Source organism: Loxodonta africana, chromosome 6 (assembly GCF_030014295.1).
Source record: "Loxodonta africana isolate mLoxAfr1 chromosome 6, mLoxAfr1.hap2, whole genome shotgun sequence".
Classification (NCBI taxonomy): domain Eukaryota; kingdom Metazoa; phylum Chordata; class Mammalia; order Proboscidea; family Elephantidae; genus Loxodonta; species Loxodonta africana.
In genome coordinates, this window is record NC_087347.1 from 9,119,823 (window position 1) to 9,144,057 (window position 24,235).

The 24,235-nt window shown below is 40.9% G+C and overlaps 1 protein-coding gene and 1 pseudogene across 1 annotated transcript; both read right to left on the reverse strand.

Moving 5' to 3' along the window:
* Nucleotides 1-86: 86 nt before the first annotated feature.
* LOC100662036 (UDP-glucuronosyltransferase 1A10-like) lies at nt 87-9,995 on the reverse strand (annotated as a pseudogene).
* A 12,006-nt stretch (nt 9,996-22,001) lies between these two features.
* On the reverse strand, nt 22,002-23,163 carry LOC100662317 (UDP-glucuronosyltransferase 1A10-like). The gene has a single exon (XM_023557692.2). It carries the CDS (start codon nt 23,161-23,163, stop codon nt 22,186-22,188), a length of 978 nt encoding a protein of 325 aa, XP_023413460.1. The 3' UTR covers nt 22,002-22,185.
* Between the last annotated feature and the right edge of the window lie 1,072 nt (nt 23,164-24,235).

The window sequence follows — 24,235 nt, forward strand, 5'->3', positions numbered from 1 at the left end:
GGGCCAGTCCTAACCTAGCCCCTTGGAGCAGGATATGCTGCCTGGACAGAAAGGAGGAGAAGCATGAGAAATGGAGCTTTTTAAATTCACGCCTGCACAGGCTGGCCCCGGGAATGCAGCCAGGGTGCAAATGCATTGTGAAGGGCTTGGGCAGGGCATGGAAGGCTGCTCAGTGCCAGCTGGCTGCGGGCCTCCAAAGCTGCCTCCTGGGGAGGGGTGCCTGCAGGGTGTCCTGCTCCCAGTGATCAGAGCCAGCAGGGGGCAACATCCTGGTCTGGGTCTAGACAGCAGAAAGACCCCAAACCCGTTGCCTTTGAGTGGATTCCTACTTCTAGTGACCCTACAGGACAGAGTAGAACTGCCCCACAGGGTTTCCAAGGAGTGGTTCTTAGATTCAAACTGCCAGCCTTTTAGTCAGCAGCTGAGGTCTTAGCCACTTTACCACCAGGGCTCCAGTGACCCCATGGGACAGAGTAATACAGCCCCATAAGGTTTCCAAGGCTGTGATCTTTTCGGAAGCAGACCGCCACATCTTTCCTCAGCTGAGCGGCTGGTGGATTGGAACAGCCAAACTTTTGGTTAGCAGCCAAGCACTTACCAGTTGCGCCATCAGGGCTCCTTTCAGCAAGACCCCAGGACCGACCAAAGGAAGCACAGCGCAGATCCCCAAAGCAGACAGGACAGAGGCAGGACTTTGAAAACAGATGTGGAGGGAGGGCAGCTTCAGCCAGGTGTGGAGAGAGGAGAAAGAAAAGGCACTAGACCCCAGGTTCTTTAGGCCGGGCCCCACTGTGTGAATGTGTCCCCCTAAAGTGGAGTTTCGTAAGGACTGAAGGAAACGTAGCAGGCCGGAGACCTTGGCGTAAGCACTTACCAGCAAGGTCTACTCTTTGGGTAGCTGAACAAGAGGCCAGCCAAAAGCAGAGCCTGGGGAGCTTACATCAAAGGGAGGGAACCAGCACCCACCGCTGCGCAACATCAGTGCTGGTGTCATTTTGGAAAGTAAGAGAGAGGAAAGCCTTTTCCTTTGTCCTCAGGAAGTTTGACTTTACTGTTTCTAAGAATAATGTGTGTGTGCATGTGCGCATTTATGTGCTTAGGTGTACTTGTATGTGTGTACACGTGTGCGTATGTGTGTATGCGTGCATTTGTGAATTGTGTGTGCACATTTGTGTATCTGTGTGCATATGTGTATATATGTGTGCATGCATGTGCATGTGTGTGTAGTGTGTATGTATGGGTATGTGTGTATTACATGTGTACATGCATGTGTGTGTATTGTGTTAGCATGTGTATGTGTATTGTGTCAGCATGTGCATGTGTGTATTACATGTGTACATACACATGTGTATTGTGTCAGCATGTGCATGCGTGTATTACATGTGTATGTGCATGTGTGTTGTGTCAGTATGTGCATGTGTGTATTATGTGTGTATGTACATGTGTGTGTATTGTGTCAGTATGCATATGGGTGTATTACATGTATATGTGCATATGTGTTTGTCATGTCTGTATATGTATGTGCATGTGTGCAGTGAATGTATTGTGCTGTGTGCATATGTGTGCATGTATGTATGCATGTATGTTTGAGCAGCCAACAGAAACGGTACTAAAGCTCCACTTGCAGCTGGCACCCACTGCCTTTTCTTTTAGCCCCACGCCAAGCCCAGGAGCAGCCAATACACAAATATCCCCTCCTAGAATGGTTTTCCCCCTGCCACTCCCCACACCACCATTGACACTTCATTACCATCTTTTCTGGAAGGACGCTTCCTAAGCTTGGGTCAGTGGACTGGAGAGATATTTGGGGAGAACAATAAATCCTACTGTAGTTGCTCAGACTGGTGGATGCATGACAAAGCCGAATCAGGGCAGCATCTTTCCCTTCACCTGGCTGCAACTTCCAGCAATGGCGCTGAAAAGTCCCTGAGAAGTGAAAGAAACCAGGCAGTGGAGGACAGGCTTGATTTTGAAATGCAACATGACTAAAATATAAGACATAGGCAGGCATCTCTGCTTTTCCTGTCCCACAAGTCCCTTTTTATTCATAAAGGGAGTGGCATGAAGCAAGTGCCTCTTAAAACAACCTTCTGAGGCCAAAATTCTTTGGCACCCACCCCGGTCCAACTGTGTTTTCATTCATTCAGCAAACCAGCTCCTGGTGCCAGGCTGGGTACTGGAGACACGGCAATGGAAAGCCAAATATGGGTCCCTCCTCAGGCATCTTAGGCAGTAGGGAGGTGGAATTCATGCTATACAGAGAGTTGTACAAGCAATTCATTAAAGTGTGGTTGTGAAAATGGCTAAAAACCACACCAGGTGCTACAAGTGCCTTTAATGGGGGCGTGTGACCTTATCTGGGGATCCTGGAAAGTCTCCCAAAGGAAGTGTCCTTTAAACCAAAATCGAAAGGATAAAAGGATTTAATTCCACTGTGTATGGGAGAAAGATAACTCCAGGGAGAGGAACAACAGATATGAGGGACCCAAGGTGGGGTAGTGATCCTACGAGCAGCAGAATCAGGCTGCTGTGATCCATGTGGTTTTCAGTGATTGTCAGAAGTGAATCACCAAGTCTTTCTTCCTAGTCTGTCTTACTCTGGAAGCTCTGCTGAAACCTGTTTAGCATCTTTCTGGTATTCTCAGCTTCCAAGGGATCCATCTGACATCAGCAATGATATTCTTTGTTCCACGTCCTCTTCTGAATCCAGTTTCAGTTTCCGGCAGTTCCCTGTTGATATACTGCTGCAACTGTTTTTTAACTATCTTCAGCAAAATTTTACTTGCACGTGGTATTAATGATATTGTTCAATAATTTTCACATTCCATTAGATTGCCGCTCTTTGGAATGGGCACAAATATGGATCTCTTCCAGTCGGTTGACCAGGTAGCTGCCTTTCAAATTTCTTGGCATAGACAAGTGAGCGCTTCCAGTGCTGCATCCATTTTTTGAAACATCTTAATTGATATTCCATCGATTTCTGGTGCCTTGTTTTTTGCCAATGCCTTCAGTACAGCTTGAACTCCTTCCTTCAATACTACCAGTTCTTGATATTGTGCTACATCCTGAAATGGTTCAACGTCAACCAATTCTTTTTGGTACATTGACTCTGTGTATTTCTTCCATCTTCTTTTAATGCTTCCTGCATTGTTCAGTATTTTGCCCATAGAATCTTTCAATACTGCAACTCAGGGCTTGAATATTTTCTTCAGATCTTTCAGCATGAGAAATGCCAAGAGTGTTCAAAGATTACAGCCTTGGGAACCCTATGGGGCAGTTCTACTCAGTCCTATATGGTTGCCATGAGTCAGAATCAACTCAATGGCAATAGGTTAGCATAGAAGACCAAGGGCCACTGGTGGCCCAACGGTCATGCGCATGGCTGCTAACTGAAAGTTTGGTAGTTCAAGCTCACCCAGTGGCTCCATGGAAGAAAAGATTTGATCTGCTCCCTTAAAGATTACAGCCTAGAAAACCCTATGGGGCAGTTTTAATGGGGTCTCTCTGAGTCAGAATTGACTAGACGACACACAAAAACATATATATATATATAAAACAACCTGCGAAAGCCAGAACCCGTGAAAGGGGGAAACTTGTCAGAGAAGGAAAACTCAAGTATTTCCCACTAATAGAGGGTGATAGAAAAGTGGTACCCTGCACCCTATCAAAGACACTATACAAAGGCATTTGACTGTGTGGATCATAACAAACTATGAATAACATTGCGAAGAATGGGAATTCCAGAACACTTAATTGTGCTCTTGAGGAACCTGTACATAGAACAAGCAGCAGTCGTTCAAACAGAACAAGTGGATACTGCGTGGTTTAAAGTTAGGAAAGGTGTGTGTCAGGGTTGTATTCTGTCACCATACTTATTCAGTCTGCATGCTGAGCAAGTAATCTGAGAAGCTGGACTATATGAAGAAGAACAGGGCATCAGGATAACAACCCACGATATGCAGATGATACAACCTTGGTGGCTGAAAGTGAAGAGGATTGAAGCACTTACTAACGAAGATCAAAGACCACACCCTTCAGTATGGATTACGCCTCAACAAAAATCCTCCAAGTGGACAAATAAGCATATAATAAATGGAGAAAATATTGAAGTTTTCAAATGATTTCATTTTACTCTGACCCACAATCAACGCCCATGGAAGCAGCGGTTAAGAAATCAAAAGACATATTGCATTGGGCAAAAGATCTCTTTAAAGGGTTAAAAAGCAAAGATGTTACTTTGAGGACTAAGGTGTGCCTGACCTAAGCCATAATATTTTCAGTTGGCTGATACGTATGCAAAAGCTGGACAACGAATAAGGAAGACAGAAGAAGAATCAATGCCTTTGAATTTTGGTGTTGGCAAAGAATATTGAATATACTATGAACTGCTAGAAGAACTAACAAATTTGTTTTGGAAGAAGTACAACTAGAATACTCCTTAGAAGGGACAATGGTGAACCTTCATTTTACAAACTTAGGACATGTTTTTAGGAGGGACCACTTCCTAGAGAAGGACATTATGCTAGGTAAAGCAGAAAGTCAGTAAAAAAAGAGAAAGAACCTCAACAAGATAGATTGACACAGTGGCTGCAACAATGGGCTCAAACATAGCAACGATTGTGAGGATAGCGCAGGACCAGGCAGTGTTTGGTTCTGTTGTACATGGGGTCGATATGAGTCAGAACCAACTCGATGGCACTTAACAACAGACACACAAACACACACACACAGACACACACACACAGACACACACATATAGAGAGAGAACCCTGGTGGCACAGTGGTTAAGAGCTACTGGTTGCTAATGAAAAAAGTGAGCAGTTCGAATCCACCAGCTGCTCCTTGGAAACGCTATGGGGCAGTTTTACTGTCTTACAGGGTAGCTATGAGTCAGAATAAGTTCGACAGCAACAGGTTTGCTATACATAAATAAATAATGTTATATGTATATACACATACATACACATATTGAAACCCCGGAGGCACAGTGGTTAAGAGCTACAGCTGCTAAACAAAAGGTCAGCAGTTCGAATCCACCAGAAGGTCCTTGGAAAACCTATGGGGCAGTTCTGCTCTGTCCTCTGGGGTTGCTATGAGTTGGATTCCACTCAACGGCAATGGGTTTGGTTTTTTGGTATATATTCATATATGTACACACACACACACATATATATATATACACACACGTATATATACAATACATATATACGTACTCTGTGTGAAACTTGCTTGACCAGGTGAGCGAAGCCCTTGCAAAATGCTGCCTTGGCCAAACTGAATTCAGTCTGTGAGTGCCACTTTTTTCACTAGCAGAGTGTCTGCACATCAATCCACTGAGCTCATAACTGATCCCTAACAACTCCTAAGTTCAAAGGGGAAAATCAGGCTTCAAATAAGTGAGAGAATATGACCTTGTTACGAAGTGTACTGAGCCTTTTATGAAGCCAGTAACAACAGACAAAACGCAGAACCCACATCCAAGATAAAAAACAGACTGAGATAAGAAGGCACCAGGTGTTCCATCTGGAGCTTGGAGACCATGCGTTTGGCTGGAATCGTATTCCTGTATTTGTCAAGACATCGTCAATTGCAAGTGTTGAACCACCCCCTGCCCCCCCCAACCCCCCAGTTCAAGCGAGGGGACCAACACAATCATTCAACAATGTTTTGGCAGTACATGCTCCAGCAAAACAAACTAAACCAGACCCGTGGCCGTCAGGTCAATTACGACCCATCGCGACCTTAAAGGACAGAGTGGAACTACCCCATAGGGTTTCCAAGGACTAGCTGGTAGATTTGAACTACTGACCTTTTTGTTAGCAGCCGTATCACTTAATCACTGGGTCACTAGGGCTTCACAGTGATATAAAATATTGGAGAAATCATTGTTTGCTGATAATATGGTATACTTAGAAAAGCTTAAAAAACTAATAAGAGAAATTAGTAATTTGGCTGCATATAAGAAAATTGGGCAAAAACCAAAACTGTCCTCTTATTACCAATAAAACCAAAACCATTCCTGAACAGGGGCAGGGGTTTAGGGACCATGATTTAAGGGAACATCTAAGTCAATTGGCATAATAAAATCTATTTAGAAAACATTCTACATCCCACTTTGAAGAGTGGTGTCTGGGGTCTTAAACACTAGCAAGCGGCCATCTAACATGCATCAAGGAGTCTCAACCCACCTGGATCAAAGGAGAGTGAAGAATACCAAGGACACAAGGTAATTATGAGCCCAAGAGTCAGAAAGGGCCACATGAACCACAGACTACATCATCCTGAGACCAGAAGAACTAGATTGTGCCCAGCTCCAACCGATAACTGCCCTGACAGGGAACACAACAGAAAACCCCTGAGTGAGCAGGAGAGCAGTGGGACGCAGACCCCAAATTCTCATAAAAAGACCAGACATAATGGTCTGACTGAGACTAGAAGGACCCCAGTTGTCATGGCCCCCAGACCTTCTGTTGGCCGAGGACAGGAACCATTCCTGAAGCCAACTCTTCAGACAGGGATTGGACTGGACAATGGGTTGGAGAGGGATGCTGGTGAGGAGTGAGCCTCTTGGATCAGGTGGACCCTTGAGACTACGTTTGTATCTCCTGCCTGGAGGGGAGATGAGAGGGTAGAGGGGGACCGAAGCTGGCAAAATGGATATGAGAAGAGAGAGTGGAGGGAGGGAGCAGGCTGTCTCATTAGGGGAGAGTAACTGGGAGTATGTAGCAAGGTGTATATAAGTTTTTGTGTGAGAGACTGACTCGATTTGTAAACTTTCGCTTAAAGCACAATAAAAATTATAAAACAAAAAAACAGAACCAAACCTGTTGTCAAAGAATATTCTGCCTCATGGCTACCCCATGTGTTACAGAGTAGAACTGCTCCATAGGTCTTTCTTGGCTGCAATCTTTACAGAAGCAGATTGCCAGTCCTTTATTCCACAACTCTGCTGGGTGGGTTCAAGCATCCAACCTTCAGGTGAGTCATCGAACACAAACTGTTCTTGCCACCCAGGGACCTTTTAATTATCAGTACTAGTTCAAAATAGAAACGGAAGGAAAATGGCCTTTTCATAATAGTTTGAAAAATAATTAAAAGCCCAAGAATAAATTTTAATAAGGAAAGAAAAAAATATATTGAAAGAGCTCTAATGATTAGTTTTTATCTTTTAGATGTTACAAGAGAAAAAAAAAATTATAATTGCCACAAAAGTTTAGAAAAAGAATACTGAGTATGGGGCTTGCCATGACAGATACTAAAACCTACTATGAAACTACTATAATCATAACAGTATGGTACTGGCACAAGAGTAGATAAGTAGATCCTTGCACTAGAACTGAGAGTTCAGAAGCAGAAGCAAATAAATGTAGAAACGTAAAATATGATAAAGATGCATTTCAATTCAATGAATGAATACACATTTTTTTTTTTTATTAAACGGTGTTGGGATAATTGACTATCCATTTAGAAAAAAATAAAATTATATCCTTACACCTTGTACATGAAAAGTTGTCATTGCAAAAAATAAAATTATTAACACTGGAGGAATTGAAAGCATTAAAGCAAAATATAGAAAAAATGTTTATACAGGCTTGGAAAATGTCTATATAGTCTTGGAAAGGCCTAAACAAGTCGAAACAGAGAAACCACTCAGGAAAAAGATCATGAATCTGACAACCCAAAAATAAAAATTCTGTGTGAGAAAAGATGACGGATAGGAATATATATATATATATATATATATAATATATATATATATATAATATATATATATATTTTCAGCACATATAAAATCTAAGCATTATTATCCCTAATTCTCAAGACTTGCAATAACTAAAATGCAATAGCAAGCCTTATTTCTTCTTGGACACACCCAAGAGGCTTACACAAATTAGCATCTATAGAAAGACAAATAACCCTATGAAAAATGATTAAAGAATGTGGACATGTGATTTACAAAAGAGGGAATGCAAATAACTAATATATCTACGAAAATAGGAACTGAAAATTGAAACAGTACATAGAATTTTTTGCTCAGAAAAGTGCTAAACATTAAAAAGTTTAATGTCACCCCGAGCTGGGGAGAGTGTGGAAAAACTAGAACTCTCATATATGGTTGATCAAAGTGTGAAGTTGCTCAATATTTTGAAAACAATTTGTCAGTTTATTAAAAGTACTGTGTACAGACCATTTAACCCAGCCACCCTGCTCTTAGGACTTCAGCCTACTGAAATATGAGCAAGAATATTTAGCAACAATTAAGCCCAGAAGTCAAAAGTCAAATAATTCCAAATTATATGAATATAAAGGCCATATTTAAGAAGGTTAGGTTCAGTCTTGTTTATAAAGGAAAATACTAGAAGAAGCCTAAATGTCTATTAATATTAGCTGGTTGACTACACTACGGGGCATCCAAAGTAAAGAATTTTATGCAATGATTAAAAAGAAGATGCTAAATGCCTGTGTTTTGACTTATAAAACTGTCTACAATTTATTGAAGCCCTGGGGGTGAAGTGGTTAAGACAGAGCTCAGGCTGCTAACCAAAAGGTCGGCAGTTCGAATATGCCAGCCCATCTTTGGAAACCCTATGGGAAAGTTCTATTCTGTCCTATGAGATCACTATGAGTTGGAATCCACTCGACGGCACACAACACCAACAACAGAACTTATCAGCAACTGAAAAATGCCAAGTAAAGAACAATATGTCTAGCCTGATTCCAGATTTTATTTTAATACAATGGGTGTGAAAATTGCATTCTATATACAAATGTATGTAAGAAATAATTACAGAAAAATCATTTCAGACCATTCTCCTATAGAGAGTGGCATAGAAACAGCAAAAAGACCCATTTCATTTCGCACAGTATTTAAAAAAAAGAAAAACCAACCAGCACCTTTCAAACGAAAGTATTAGAAAATGCGGCCTAGAAAGTCATCAATTAATATACACACACATGAAGGGGAGCCACTTTATGAAATCTGTTAACCCACAATGAAATGATTTGGCATAAAAGAAGTCATTAAACAAAAAAGAAATTACAAATGTGACAAACAAATGGCAAATTCCGGTGCAGTAAGGAGTCATTTGTTTTAAACCCAAAGCCAGGTGTTCTTAACGGGCTAAAGAAGTAACTTACCTCTGGCAATGGCTTTCCCTGGTTGCAGCTGATGCCTCCAATGAAGACCATGTTGGGCATCACAGGTTTGGGATAGTCAAAAACAAAGTCAGTTCTTAACAACCAAATGGACGTATGGCTGTAGAGGTCATAAGCCGTGACTGGTGTTTCTAGAATCTCAGAGGCAATTTCTAAGCCACTTTTGAACAAATAGTGGCAAAATAAACGCTCCTCCAAATGGAAGATTTGGTTCTGTACTCTCTCCCTGAAGGTCATGGTATCTGAAAACCCTAAGAGAATTCTGGGAACACAAGAACTAGGACTGGGACACTGTGTGCCTTCTTCAAGGTAGTGACAAAATGGTCCCCTGGTGAAGACCACAGATGGGAGTGAAAAATATTTGGCAATAATTAGGCCACACAGATCAAAAGGATCCGTAAACACTGCATCAAAAGAACTCTTTCTTATGTACTTCACTAATTTTGTGTCGTTAAACAGACTTCTACAATGTGAAAAAAAAAGTATTCAAACATAGTGCTGACTGGACTCATTATTACAGATAATATATTAAAGTCCTGACTTTTCCAACAATAGTTGGTGAAAACCGAGAAATCATGATTCAGCTCCTCCAGTGTGTGAGAAGTGAAATAAGTCTTTATTGTAAAGTTGAGTGATTTTCCCAGTTGCCAGCTCACCTCTGGCATGACTACGACCACCTCATGCCCTCTGTGAATGAGTTTCTCCACAGCGGCTGGCATGGTGAACCAGTGGCTCCCATCCGTGGGCACAACCAGCAGCTTGCCTGCCTCAGCAAAGCCAGGTGTCAACATGAGACACGCACACAGAGGAAGGAAGCCCTTCAAAATTGCAGGCGCCATCGGGAAACTGCAGCCCAGAGCAAATTGCAACTTGGATTCTAAGCTCCTACGATATTGTCAGAGGTAGAGGTCCAGGCACAAAACCTGCACCAAGAGAGGGTGTGTATTCCTGCACACATCAAGAAAGGTGACCTCACTGCCAATGATTTACCCATAAGGACGACAATGAATAATAGTATTTGGTGAGATAACTTCTGCATGCTTCTCAAACAAGAGTAGTTTTCATTCTGTGCCTTGAACAGGGGTCATGCCAAGTACTGCAATGTGAGTTTAGAAATGAAATTATTAAGCAACACTTTTGGACCCTAGAGACTAACAAAAATAAAAAGTAAAGATGAATAAAGCTCATATTTTGGAATTTTGGATTTTATTCTCAGACTACCGAAAGCTCTGCTGTAGGACTTGGCCCAACGGGCCTGGTCTGTCCTTCAGGCATCGATGTGTCTGTGTCCCACACTCTACAGAGCACTCCTTGAGGTCAAGGGCTGTCTTCTTCAAACTTGTGCCCTTCTCCCACAGTTCCTGTGCTGCACTCACACAGAGAAACCTACAGAACATGCTGGTTTCATTGGACTGGATTACATCCAGCAGGTGTTCTAGATGCTTCATGGGAGAGGCCAGTGTGTGTGCTGCTATATGTGGTATATGTCCACTAAGACCCTAAGGAACATTTAGTGAGGAATTCTGGATCCCAACCTGGGGACCTAATTCTTATTAGGAGTCTAAGACGACTTCATCCTTGGCAATCAAACGGTTACTAGACATTTGACAAAGGTCAATGGCAATATTGATTTGTCAGCTGTGACAAATGGGCCAGAGGAATTTGTTAACTGTTAGCAGAAACTAAGTGCAGGGATACGGGAATTCTCTGGACTGTTTTTCCAACTTTTACTTTGCTATAATTTCTAAAACTGTTATATAAAAAAAACTTACTTAAACAGAAATTCCACGCCTAGGTACATATTCCAAAGACTTGAAAGCAGGCTGTTAAACAGATACTTATACACTCATGTTCACTGCAATATTATTAAAATAGCTAAACACAGGAAACAACCCACGTGTCCATCAACACATAAATGGATAAACAAAACAAAGAATAGTTGTAAAATGGAATGATATTCACCCCAAAGAGAAACGAAGTTCTGATACACGCTATAACACGAATGAACCTTGAAAATACTACGCTAAGTGAAATAAGTCAGACACAAAAGGACAAATGTTGTATGATCCCACTTGTATCAGGTGACTAGAATGGACAAACGCATAGACACAAGAGTCTATTGGTGGTTGCCAGGGAGTGGGGATTGGCAGAAGGGGAGAATGGGGAGTTATTGCTGGAGGGATTCTGGATTTCTGTTTGGGGTGATGAAAAACTTTTGGAAATGGATGGTGGTGATGGTTGTACAAGATAAGAATAGAATTAACATCTCTGGATTATGTACTCAAAAAGGGTTAAAAAGGCAAAATTGTGTCATATAGATTTTTCCACAGTAAAATTTTTTTGCTTACTAAAAAAAAAAAAAAAAGTACAGACTGGGAGAAAACATTTGGAAAGCATATGTCATATAAAGGATTTGTCTTCAAAATACATACAGAACTCTCAAAACCCAGAAAGGAAAAAACAAAGACCAACATTAAAAAAAAAAAAAGGGCAAAGATTTATATAGTCATTTCACCAAAGAAGATAAACAGATGGCAAACAGGCCCATGAAAAGATGCTCAACATCTTTAGTCATTAGGGAAATGCTAATTAAAACCACCCTTTAAATTATACATTTGTTAGTTAAAATTCAAAGGAGTGACCGCCCCATGTGTTGGTGAGCCTGTAGAAGAGCTGAGCTGCTCACACACTGGCACTGGGACTGCAGGGTGATCAGTTGTACTTTGGGATGTTATTTGGCAGTTTCTTGAAAATGTAAGCATACACCTACCATATAACCCAGCCATTCTACTACTGTTGTTAGGTGCCATTGAGTCAATTTTGACTCACGGTGACCCCATGTGACAGAGTAGAACTGCCCCATAGGGTTTTCTAGGCCAAAATCCCTATGGAAGCAGAGCACCAGGTCTTCCTCCTGCGTAGCTGCTGGGTGGGTTTGAACCACCAACCTTCCTGTTAGCAGCTGAGGACTTAACCGCTGCACCACCAGGGCTCCTAACCATTCCACTAGTAGGTATTTATCCAAGAGGAAGGAAAGCATACTTCCATACAAAGACCTGTGTGTGAGTGTTTGTAACACTCATATTTTTAACATAAAATACTGGAAAAAGCCTAAATGTCTATCAGCAAATTGTCGTAAATCCACACAATGGAATACTTGTCAGCAAGAAAAAGGAATGAACTCTTTAACATGTGTACCAGGGATGAATCTTAAAATAATGTTGCTGAATAAAATAAGCTAGACAAAAAAGGTGTACATAATGTAAAACAGCATTTATATACAATTGTAAAAAATGCAAATTAATGTACAGCGACAAAAAGCTGTGGAGGGGGTGGGGGTTGGTGAGGGGAGGAGGACACGGCTGGGAGGATCTGGGAGACAGGGATTACAAAGGGCGCAAGGAGACTTTGAGAGGTGATCATTATCTTGACGGTAATGGCGGTTCTACTGATGTTTACTATGACACAACTTGTCAAATTGCGCACTTCGTATATGTGCACTTCATAGTATGCCATTTGTATTAGTGCCCTAGGGCTGCCATAACTAAGTAGCATGAACTGGGCGGCTTGTAAGAACAGAAATACATTGTCTCACAGCTCTGCAGGCTAGAAGTCGAAATCAGAGTGTCTACCATGTTGATTCCTTCTGAGGCTCTCAGGGGGAACCTGTCCCAAGCTTCTCTCCCAGGGTCTGGTGTTCCTGTTGCTTCCTTGGCCTGTAGGTGCATCACTCCCATCTGCATCCATTGTCACATATCATCTTCCCTCTTTTGTATGTCTGTGTCTTTTCTTTTTATAAGAATATCACTCGTTTAGGATCAGGACCCACACTATTCCAGTATGAACGCATATTAACTTGATTACATCTTCAAAGACCCTATTTCCAAGGAAGGTCTCATTCACAGTAGTAGACGTTAGGACTACAAAATATCTTTTGGGGGAACACAATCAATCCATAACACCAATTTACCCATTCAAATTCTCGAACGATAGTTAACGAATTAATATTAGTGGAAGTTTTACCATTTTATTCTAGTCTTCCAAAACATGGTTTTGTCATGGCTGTGCAAAAAATGCGTAAATGGATTGCAGAGACTGGGTGAAGGTGAATAGGCAGTTGAAAACAGAGGCTTTAAGTCTATTTGGGCCAAGACCCACAGTAACACTTCTCATACAACGTCACAACTCAGAACACAAATACGCACCTACGCGTCTGAAACAAACAGTTCACAAACAAACTTTGTCCTTACTACTGTCTGTCGTATTTTCTATCCAATCCAATTTTAGTCTATTTATACTATTTTTTTTTCTCTTTTATAACGCTGATTATGCCCCCCTTAGAAGCAAGGATGGCGAGACTATGTCTCACTTTCTTTTGACATATTATCAGGAGGGATCAGTCCCTGGAGAAGGACATCATGTTTGGTAAAGTAGCTGTTTTTGTTAGGTTCCATTGAGTCGATTCCGACTCAACAACTCTTAAGTACAACAGAATGAAACACTGCCCAGTCCCTCACAATCCTTGTGATGCTTTCAGATTTCAGAACCGAAGTTTCCGTGAGATCATATGTGAGTTACACATCCCCTCTGACTCATTAGAGTATTATATTTTATTGTTATTATTAATGATATTGCTATTCTTGTTATCATTCTGACCATACTCCGTCTATAACCTTTTCTGAAAACCTTTTGCTGTTGCACTGATTCTGACTCACAGCGACTCTGTGTTGTTGTTATTGTTGTTAGGTGCCATCGAGTCAGTTAGGACTCAGCAATCCTATGTACCACAGAAGAAAACACTGCCTAGTCCTGTACCACCCTCACAATTGTTGGTATGCTTGTGCCCATTGTTGCAGCCACTGTGTCAATCCATTTCATTGAAAGTCTTCCTCTTTTTTGCTGTCTACTTTACCAACCATGATGTCCCTGTCCAGTGACTGATTCTTCCTGATAACATGTCCAAAGTATGTGAGACGTAGTCTTGCCATCCTTATTTCTAAGGAACATGCTGGTTGTGCCTCTTCCAAGGTAGATTTGTTCGTTCTTTTGGCCGTCCATGGTATATTCAATATTCTTTGCCAACACGACACGTAGGGGATCAGCAAAAAAGAGGAAGACCCTCAATGAGATGGACTGACACAGTGGTTGCAACAATGGGCCAAGAGGTCTGTGCTGAGGAGGCCAAGAGGAGCCTGCACAGCTGAGACGGGTTGTGCATGGCAGAGAGAAGCACCTGTTTGCTTCCACGGCCAAGAGGAGCTGAGAAAGTTGTCCTGCACTGAAGAAGGAAGGGATATGCTCTCCTCCTCGAGGGAGCCTTCCAGGCCTTGCCTACGTGCTTCCTGATCCTGATCCCGAGTTGTAGCCTGTTGACCCTGATTCTGAGCTGTACCCAGTCCTTCCTTAATAAGCCATTTAACTGTAAGTATGGCCTACTAGTTCTGTGTGGCTATTACAATGACGTACTGAACCCAGCAGAGAAGTGGAGAGCGCCCTGAGAAGGATGGCTGATGTCAGAATTGGTAAAAAAAAGATTGGAGACTGGGGATGTGTCTGGCCTCTACCTCATATAAATCAGCTTTGGGCTCTTTCTGGTTCTTATCTTTAAAATATATAAAACCGCATATGTTGTATATTTTTATATATCTTTATAGAGACAACCCAACAGGCATAAAACTCTATATGGCTGAACATATTTTATACTTCATAGGTATCATCTATATAATAGATGATAGCTATAAAATGGCTGTATGTATATCTGAACCCTTCTGGGGCAGGCCCCAGGATGCAGTGAGTGGCACTGAACTCCAGGCCAGTTCAGGAAGTTGCAGACCCCACCCTTGGGTACAGGGCGAGCCATCATGTGATACCTGGATGTTGCTTGGTGCCATAAACGATAGAGGTATAAAGGCGGTGAGAGCCCCTTGACTAGACTCAGTCTCATAGAGTCCTGAAACGTTCTTCTTCTTGACCTCAAAAGACTTACATCCTGGTCGTGCTGAGAGTGAAACTCCAGGCCTAAAGCATCAGACACCCCAACTTTTAGAGAGAGTGCTATTTCACTTTCCTGTCAGATGGCTGGAAAGTCTTTTGTTGAACAACATCTGCTGAGCACCTGGCATGCCCTGAGGACCGGGTAGACACTGTGGACCAGGAAGGATAGAGGCTCACCAGGGACATAGAGAGGCAGATGACCCAGTGTAGGGGAAGGTGGCACAGAGGAGGCAGGTGACCCTCTGCCACTGTTCTAGACTGCCCAAAGAGTGACATGGCAGGAATGGATCCACCAGCTGCACTACCACTACCTACAGGTATGGAGAGCAGTGCCCCTGGGAAGCCTCATGCTCAATCCCCTCTCCTGACCTGAGTCTGGAATGGTGACTCATCAAGTTCATGCAAGTCCAATAGGGTCATTCTGCAAAGCCTTGGCTTCCTTTAGCTTCCTCCGTTCTCCCCAGAGGGAACCCAGGTGGCATTGGGGTTAGCGCACTTAGCTGCTAAACAAAAGTTTGGTGGTTCAAACTCACCAGCTGCTCCACAGAGCAAAGATGTGGCAGTCTGCTTCTGTAAAGATTACAGGCTTGGGTAAATGACAACAATGTCAGAACAAAAAGAGAGGGAATGAATGGTGTAGGTGTAGAACTTTCTAATGGAGAGGAAGGCAAGGCAATACCAAGTAATAATAGACTGGTTCAAATCTAGGAAGATAAGGGTAAATTTCAAGGTAACCACAAGGAAAGTTAACAAACCTACTCATCAAAATAAAGAAGAAAAACAAAGTCTCAATAAAAACAGAATCTACAAAACAAAAGAAATGAAAAAGAAATCCACAAGCAAAAGGAACTCAGCACAGGACAGTAAGAGGAACAAAGAAAATGTTAGCACCACAAAAAAAAAAAAAAGCACTACAAAATGACAGCAGTAAACTCACACCTATCAATAATTACACTGAATGTAAAAGGCCTAAATGCACCCATAAAGAGACACAGAGTGACAGAATGGATTAAAAAACAGAATCCATCCATATGCTGTCTACAAAAGACACACCTTAGAAAGAAAGACATAAATTCATTAAATATCATAGGATGGAAAAAAAAATATCAAGCAAATAACTGCCAAAAAAAGCAGGAATGGCATTACTAATCTCAGATAAAATAGGCTTTAAAACAAAAACCACCTTAAAAGACAAATAAGGGCACTATATAATGATTAAAGGGATGATCCATCAGGAAGACTTAACTGAAATAAACATCTATGCACCCAATGACAAGGCTCCAAAGTACATAAAACAAACTCCAACAGCACTGAAAAGAGAAACTGACAGTTCCACAATAATCGTAGGAGACTTCAACACACCACCTCAGTAAAGGACAGAACATCTAGAAAAAAACTCAAAAAAGATACAGGAAAGCTAAAGAGCACAATGAGCCAACTTGACCTCATAGACATATATAGAACATTCCACCCACCACCTCAATGTACACATTCTTTTCCAACCCATATGGAATGTTCTCCAGAATAGACCATATCTTAGGCCACAGAGCAACCCTCAACAAAATCCAAAACACTGAGATAATACAAAATATCTTCTCTGACCACACACACCATCAAAACAGAAATTAATGACAGGAAGAGTAAGGAAAAAAAAATCAATTACATGGAAACTGAATAACACCCTGCTTAAAAACCACTGGATAATAGAAGAAATCAGAGATGGAATCAAAAAATTCCTAGAATCAAACAAGAATGAAAACACATCATACCAAAACCTTTGGGACACAGCAAGGGCAGCCCTCAGAGGTCAATTTATAGCAAGAGATGCACACATCAAAAAAGAAGAAAGGGACAATATCAAAACATTAGCTACACAACTAGAGCAAATAGAAAGAAAACAGCAAAAGAAACCCACAGCCACTAGAAGAAAGGGAATAATAAAGAGCAGAGCAGAAATAAATGAAATAAAGAAGGGAAAAACAATAGAAAGAATCAACAAAACCAAAAGTTGGTTCTCTGAAAGGATCAACAAATTCGACAAATCACTGGCCAAATTGACAAAAGAAAAACAGGAGAGGATGCAAATAACCCAAATAAGAAATGAAACAGGGGACAAGACAACACACCCAACTGAAATAAAAAGGATCATAACAGAGTATTATGAAAAACTATACTCCAACAAATTTGAAAACCTAAAGGAAATAGACAAATTTCTAAAGACACACTACCTATGCCAACTAACATAAAATGGTATTGAAAATCTGAACAAAGCCATAACAAAAGAAGACATTGAAAATGTAATAAAAAAAATCTCCCAACAAAAAAAAAAGCCCTCTCCTAGATGGCTTCACTGGAGAATTCTACCAAACATTCAGAGAAGAGCTTACACCAGCACCACTCAAACTGTTTCAGATCATAGAAAAAGAAGTAATACTTCCAAATTCATTCTATGAAACCAGCATAACCCTGATACCAAAATCAGGCAAAGACATCACAAAAAAAGAAAATTACAGACCAATATCTCTAATGAATATAGCTACAAAAGTTCTCAACAAAATTCTGGGCAATAGAATTCAGCACCATGTCAAAAAAATAATATACCACAACCAAGTAGGATTCATACCAGGTATGCAACGATGGTTCAGTATTAGAAAATCAAGCAATGTAACCCACCAAATAAATAAAAGGAAAGAAAAGAATCACATGATCATCTCGATCGACACAGAAAAGGTATTCAACAAAGTCAACACTCATTCCTGATAAAAACTCTCAATAAAATAGCTACAGAAGGAAAATTTCTCAACATAATAAAGGGCATCTATGCAAAACAAATGGCCAACATCATTCTTAATGGAGAGAGGCTGAAAACATTCCCCTTGAAAACAGGAACAAGATGAGGATGCCCTTTATCAGCACTCTTATTTAACATTGTGTTGGAAGTCCTAGCTAGAGCAATAAGGCAAGAAACAGAAATAAAGGGCATCCAAATTGGCAATGAGGAAGTTAAACTGTCCCTGTTTGCAGATGATATGACACTATACACAGAAAAACCAAAAAAAAACTCCATGAGAAAACTACTGGAACTAATAGAAAGATTCAGCAGAGCAGCAGGATGCAAGATAAACATACAATTGGATTTGTAAACGTTCACTTGAAGTTTAATAAAAGTTATTAAAAAAAAAAAAAGATAAACATACAAAAATCAGTTGGATTTCTACACACCAATAAAGAGAATGATGCAAAGGAAATCAGGAAAACAATGCCATTTGTAATAGACCCTAAAAAAATAAAATACTTGGGAATAAATCTGAACAGGGACATAAAGCACCTACACAAAGAAAACTACAAAACAGTACTGCAAGAAACCAAAGAGATCTACATAAATGGAAAAACATACCGTGCTCATGGATAGGTAGCCTCAACATTGTGAAAATGACAATTTTACCCAAAGCAATCTACAAATACAATGCAATCCCAATCCAAATACCAGCAACATTCTTTAAAGAGATGGAAAAACTTATCATTAACTTTAATTGGAAAGGGAAGAAGCTCCAGATAAATAAAGCACTATCAAAGAAGAAGAATAAAGTAGGAGGACTCACACTACCTTACCTCAGAAACCACTATACGTTTACAGTAGTCAAAACAGCCTGGTACTTGTACAACAACAGATTCATTGACCAATGGAACAGAATTGAGAACCCAAACGTAAATCCATCCACCTATGGTCACCTGGGAAACCCTGGTGGCATAGTCGTTAAGAACTATGGCTGCTAACCAAAAAGGTCACCAGTTCAAATCCACCAGGCACTCCTTGAAAACTCTACAGGGCAGTTCAACTCTATCCAATAGGGCCTCTACGAGTCGCAATTGACTAGATGGCAGTGGGGTCTTTTTTTTTTATGGTTACCAGATCTTCAACAAGGGCCATCAGATGGGGAAAAGATAGTCTTTTAACAAATGGAGCTGGCAAAACTGGATGTCCATTTGCAAACAAATGAAACAGAACTCATACCTCATACCATATACAAAAACTAACACAAAATGGATCAAAGACCTAAATATAAAGACAAAAGCTATTAAGTTCATAGAAGAAAAAATAGGACCAATGCCAGAGGCCCTAATACACAGCATTAACAGGATACAAACCGCAACCCACAACACACAAGCTCCAGAGGATAAGCTAGATAACCGGGATCTTCTAAAAATTAAACACCTGTGCTCATCAAAAGAATTCACCAAAAGAGTAAAAAGAGAACCTACAGACTGGGAAAAAAACTTTGGCTATTAAAAATCAGACAAAGGTCTAATCTCTAAAATCTGCGAGAAAATCCAACACCTTTACAACAAAAAGACAAATAATCTAATTAAAAAATGGGCAAAGGAAATGAACAGACTTTTCACCAAAGAAGACATTCAAGCAGCCAACAGACACATGAGGAAATGCTCATGCTCTCTGGCCATTAAAGAAATGCAAACCAAAACCTCAGGGAGATACCATCTCACCCCACCATTACTGGCACACATCAATAAAACAGGAAATAACAGATGTCCGAGAGGCCGCGGGGAGATCGGAACTCTTATGCACTGCTGGTGGGAATGCAAAAAACATTTTGGAAAACGATATGGCACTTCCTTAGAAAGCTACAAATAGAAATACCATATGATCCAGTAGTCCCACTCCTAGGAATATATCCTAGAGAAATAAGAGTCATCACACAAGTAGACATATGCACACCCATGTGCACTGCAGCATTGTTCACAATAGCAAAAAGATGGAAGCAACCTAGGTGCCCATCAACAGATGAATGGATGAACAAACCGTGGTACGTACGCGCAATGGAGTCGTACACAATGATGAAGAACAACGATGAATCTGTGCAGCACCTCATAACATGGATGAATCTGGAGGGCGTTATGCTGAGGGGAATAAGTTAATCACGAAAGGAAAAATATTGTATGAAACTGTAAAAACTCATGAAAACGTTTACATACAAAAAGAAACAATCTTAGATGGTTAAAAGGGAAGGGAGGGGTCAGGATGGAAAAATAAAAAAAGATTACAGCCTTGGAACCCTATAGGCAGTTGTATTCTGTTCTGTAGGTCGCTAGGAGTTGAAATCAACTCAATGGCAGGGGTTACTCTCCCCAGCCCTGGCGTTCCTGCTTGGCACAAACAGTTAACATGCTTGGCTGCTCACCAAAAGGCTAGAGATTTGAGTCCACCCAAGAAGGACTTCAAAAGAAAGGCCTCGTGATCTCCTTCTCAAAGGTCACAACACTGAAAGCCCTGTGGAGCCCAGTTCTACTCTGACACACATGGGGTCTACTGCAGAGCAATTGTTTACGGCTTACCCCGCAGCCCTACATACCCCGTGTGCGACCATCCTGAAAACGTTTAGCTACCGCTTCTCCCCGCATTTATGCAGGTGTGCATATGCTCCAGGGCCCGGCGTGGAGCTGGCATTCTCAGCCCCAGCCCTACCTGCTTACGAGCACCCAGATTACCCTGCCCCCAGTGCACCTGCTTTCACTGATCAGAGGCTGCTTGAAGAGGGAGCATAGGAGCCCAAATCCTAGCATCAAAAAGTGAGATTTGTCCTTTGCTTTGTCTGAAAGTAAAACCAGCTGCCATCGAGTCAGCCCCAAGCTTGACAACAATTTGCACTATCCAGGTTCTCCATTAGAAAAGTACTTGGCTTCAAAACGAACGTAGACGTAAACTGTGGACCCAAGTGAGGAACTTAAGTTCTCTCCCTGATCTTTCAAACTGAATCTCTGACCTCTCTGAGTAATCCTGCCTTGTACAGCAGCAGTCACTTACACTACTTCAACTCTATTCGCTGGTGACGCAATGCCTTCTCTTAGGGTGGCAGAGTATTACTGTATATCTAACATTTTCATTTTACAAGACTGAATTATGTAGTAGAGCAGCCTGGCCCTTGAACTTAGAATGTTTTTTACATTCTTAGGAACTGTTTTTTAAAAAGCAAAAACAAAATAAAGAAGTATGAGCGACTCAGACCTCATAAGGCCGGCAAAGCCTAAAATATTTTTATCTGGCCCTTTACAAAAAGGGTTTGCAGATCCCTGATACAGCATGCTTATGTAACATAAACAAAATAACATGTTCTTTGCTACAAAAACACATAAAAGTACTTTTAGCATGGGTATAAGGGGAAGTACATAATTATTTTTATTCCAAAAAAATATCCTCATGAATATGGGGACATTATACTAGTCTGTACATCCCACAATTCGACTAATACTGTACTTATCATTTTGAAGTTTGCACTCGCTCATGTGAAATAAATAATGCATTATATATATATATTTTATATATATAAAATATTACATATATAACCTGTTGCCGTCGAGTCGATTCCAACTCATAGTAACTCTACAGGACAGGGTAGAACTAGCAACTCTACAGGACAGGGTAGAACTGCCCCACAGGGTTTCCAAGGAGCGCCTGGTGGATTTGAACTGCCAAACTTTTGCCTATCAGCCAAACTCTTAACCACAAACCCACCAGGATTTTCATTACATATATAAATATATATAGTTGTTATTGTTGTTAGTTGTCTATCAATGTTGGCTGGTTGGATAAACTATGGGGCATCTAAAGTAAAGGATTTAATGCAATGATTAAAAAGAACATGCTAGATGTATATGTTTTGACTTTTAAAGATGTTTACAATTGATTCACAAGTGAAAAATATTAGGTAAAGAACAATGTATCCAGCCTGTTTCCAGATCTTATTTTAATAAAATGGGTGTGAAATTACATTCTATATATGCGTGCATATAGAAAATAATTTCGTAAAAATAATTTCAGAGCACTGTCTTATGGAGGGTGGCATAAGATTAGCAAAAAGGCGCATTTCATTCCTCACTGTGTTTTTTAGTAGTTTTCAAATCAAACTGTTAGAAAATGTAGCCTGGAGAGTCATCAATTATATACACACACAAATAAAAGGGAGCCACTTTATGAAATCTGTTAACCCACAATTAAATGAATTGGCATAAAACAAGTCATTCAACCAAAAAGAAATTACGAATGTGACAAACAAATGGCAAATTCCGGTGCAGTAAGGAGTCATTCTTTTTAAACCCAAAGCCAGGTGTTCTTAATGAGCTAAAGAAGAAATAACTTACCTCTGGCAATGGCTTTCCCTGGATGCAGTTGATGCCTCCAATGAAGACCATGTTGGGCATCACAGGTTTGGGATAGTCAAAAACAAAGTCAGTTCTTAACAACCAAATGGACGTATGGCTGTAGAGGTCATAAGCTGTGACTGGCATTTGGAGAATCTCAGAGGCAATTTCTAAGCCACTTTTGAACAAATAGTGGCAAAATAAACGCTCCTCCAAATGCAAGATTTGGTTCCGTACTCTCTCTCGGAAGGTCATGGTATCTGACAACACTGAGAAAGCTCTGGGAACATAAGAATTAGGACTGGGACACTGTGTGCCTTCTTCAAGGTAGTGACAAAATGGTCCCCTGGTGAAGACCACCGATGGCAGTGAAAAATATTTGGCAATAATTAGGCCACACAGATCAAAAGGATCCGTAAACACTGCATCAAAAGAACTCTCTTTTATGTACTTCACTAATTTCGTGTCGTCAAACAAACTCCTACAACGTGAAAAAAAATACTCAAACACGGCGCTGGCTGGACTTCTTGCTAAAGATAATATACCCAAGTCTTGAGTTTTCCAACAATAATTGGCAAAAACCATGAACTCACGATTCAGATCCTCCAGCGTGTAAGAAGTTGAGTAAGTCTTTACTGTGAAGTTGAGAGATTTTTCCAGGTGCCAGCTCACCTCCGGCACAACTATGACCAGCTCATGCCCTCTGTGGATGAGTTTCTCCACAACGGCTCGCATGGTGAACCAGTGGCTCCCATCCATGGGAACAACGAGCAGTTTGTCTGCCTCAGCAAAGGCAGGTGTCAGCAGGAGACACACGCACAGAGAAAGTAATCCAGTCAAATATGTAGCCGCCATCAGGTAACTTCAGCCCAGAGCAATCTACAGCTTGTATTCTAAGCTGGTATGATTCAGTCCATGGAAGAGCCTCAGGCACAAAATCTGTCCCAAGAGGGCGTGTATTCCTGCACAGAGAAACAAGTCCTCTTTGCCAATGATTTACTCATAAGGATAATAATGAATAACCGTATTTGGTGAGATACCATCTGTATGTTTCTCAAACAAGAGTAGATTTTGATCTTTGCCTTGGGAAGGGATCATGTCCAGTACTGCATTGTGAGTTTAGAAACTAAATTATTAAGCAACACGAAAACTCACAAAAATAAAAAAGTTGAATAAAGCTCATATTTTGGAATTTTGGGTTTTATTCTTAGACTACCGAAAGTTCTGCTGTAGGACTTGCCCCGAAGGCCTGGTGCCATCCTTCAGGAATTGATGTGTCTGTGTCCAGCACTCTACAGAGTGCTCCTTGAGGTCGAGGGCTGTCTTCTTCATGCTTGCACCCTTCTCTCACAGTTCCTGTGGTACACTCCCACAGAGAAACCAACAAGACACACTGGTTGCACTGGACTGATTACATCAAGCACGTGTCCTAGATGTTTCATGGGTAAGGCCAGTGTATGTATTGCTAAGTGGTGCATGTCCACTAAGACCCTGAGGAACATTTAGTGAGGAATTCTGGATCCCAACCTGGGACATAATTCTTATTAGGAGTCTAATATGACTTCATCCTTAGCACTCAAATGCTTACTAGACATTTGACAAAGGTCAATGGCAATATTGATTTGTCAGTTATGACAAATGGGGCAGGGTAATTTGTTAACTGTTAGGGAAATTAAGTGCAGGGATACAGGAATTCTCTGAACTCTTTTTCCAACTTTTACTTTGCTGCAATTCTGAAACTATTATAAAATAAAAACTTTCTGAAACAGAAATTCCGCTCCTAGGTATATGTCCCAAAGACTTGAAAGCAGGCTCTCAAACAGATACTTGTGCACTCATGTTCACCGCAATATTATTCACAACAGCTAAACAGTGGAAACAACCCAAGTGTCCATCAACAGATAAACAGATAAACAAAATAAGGTAT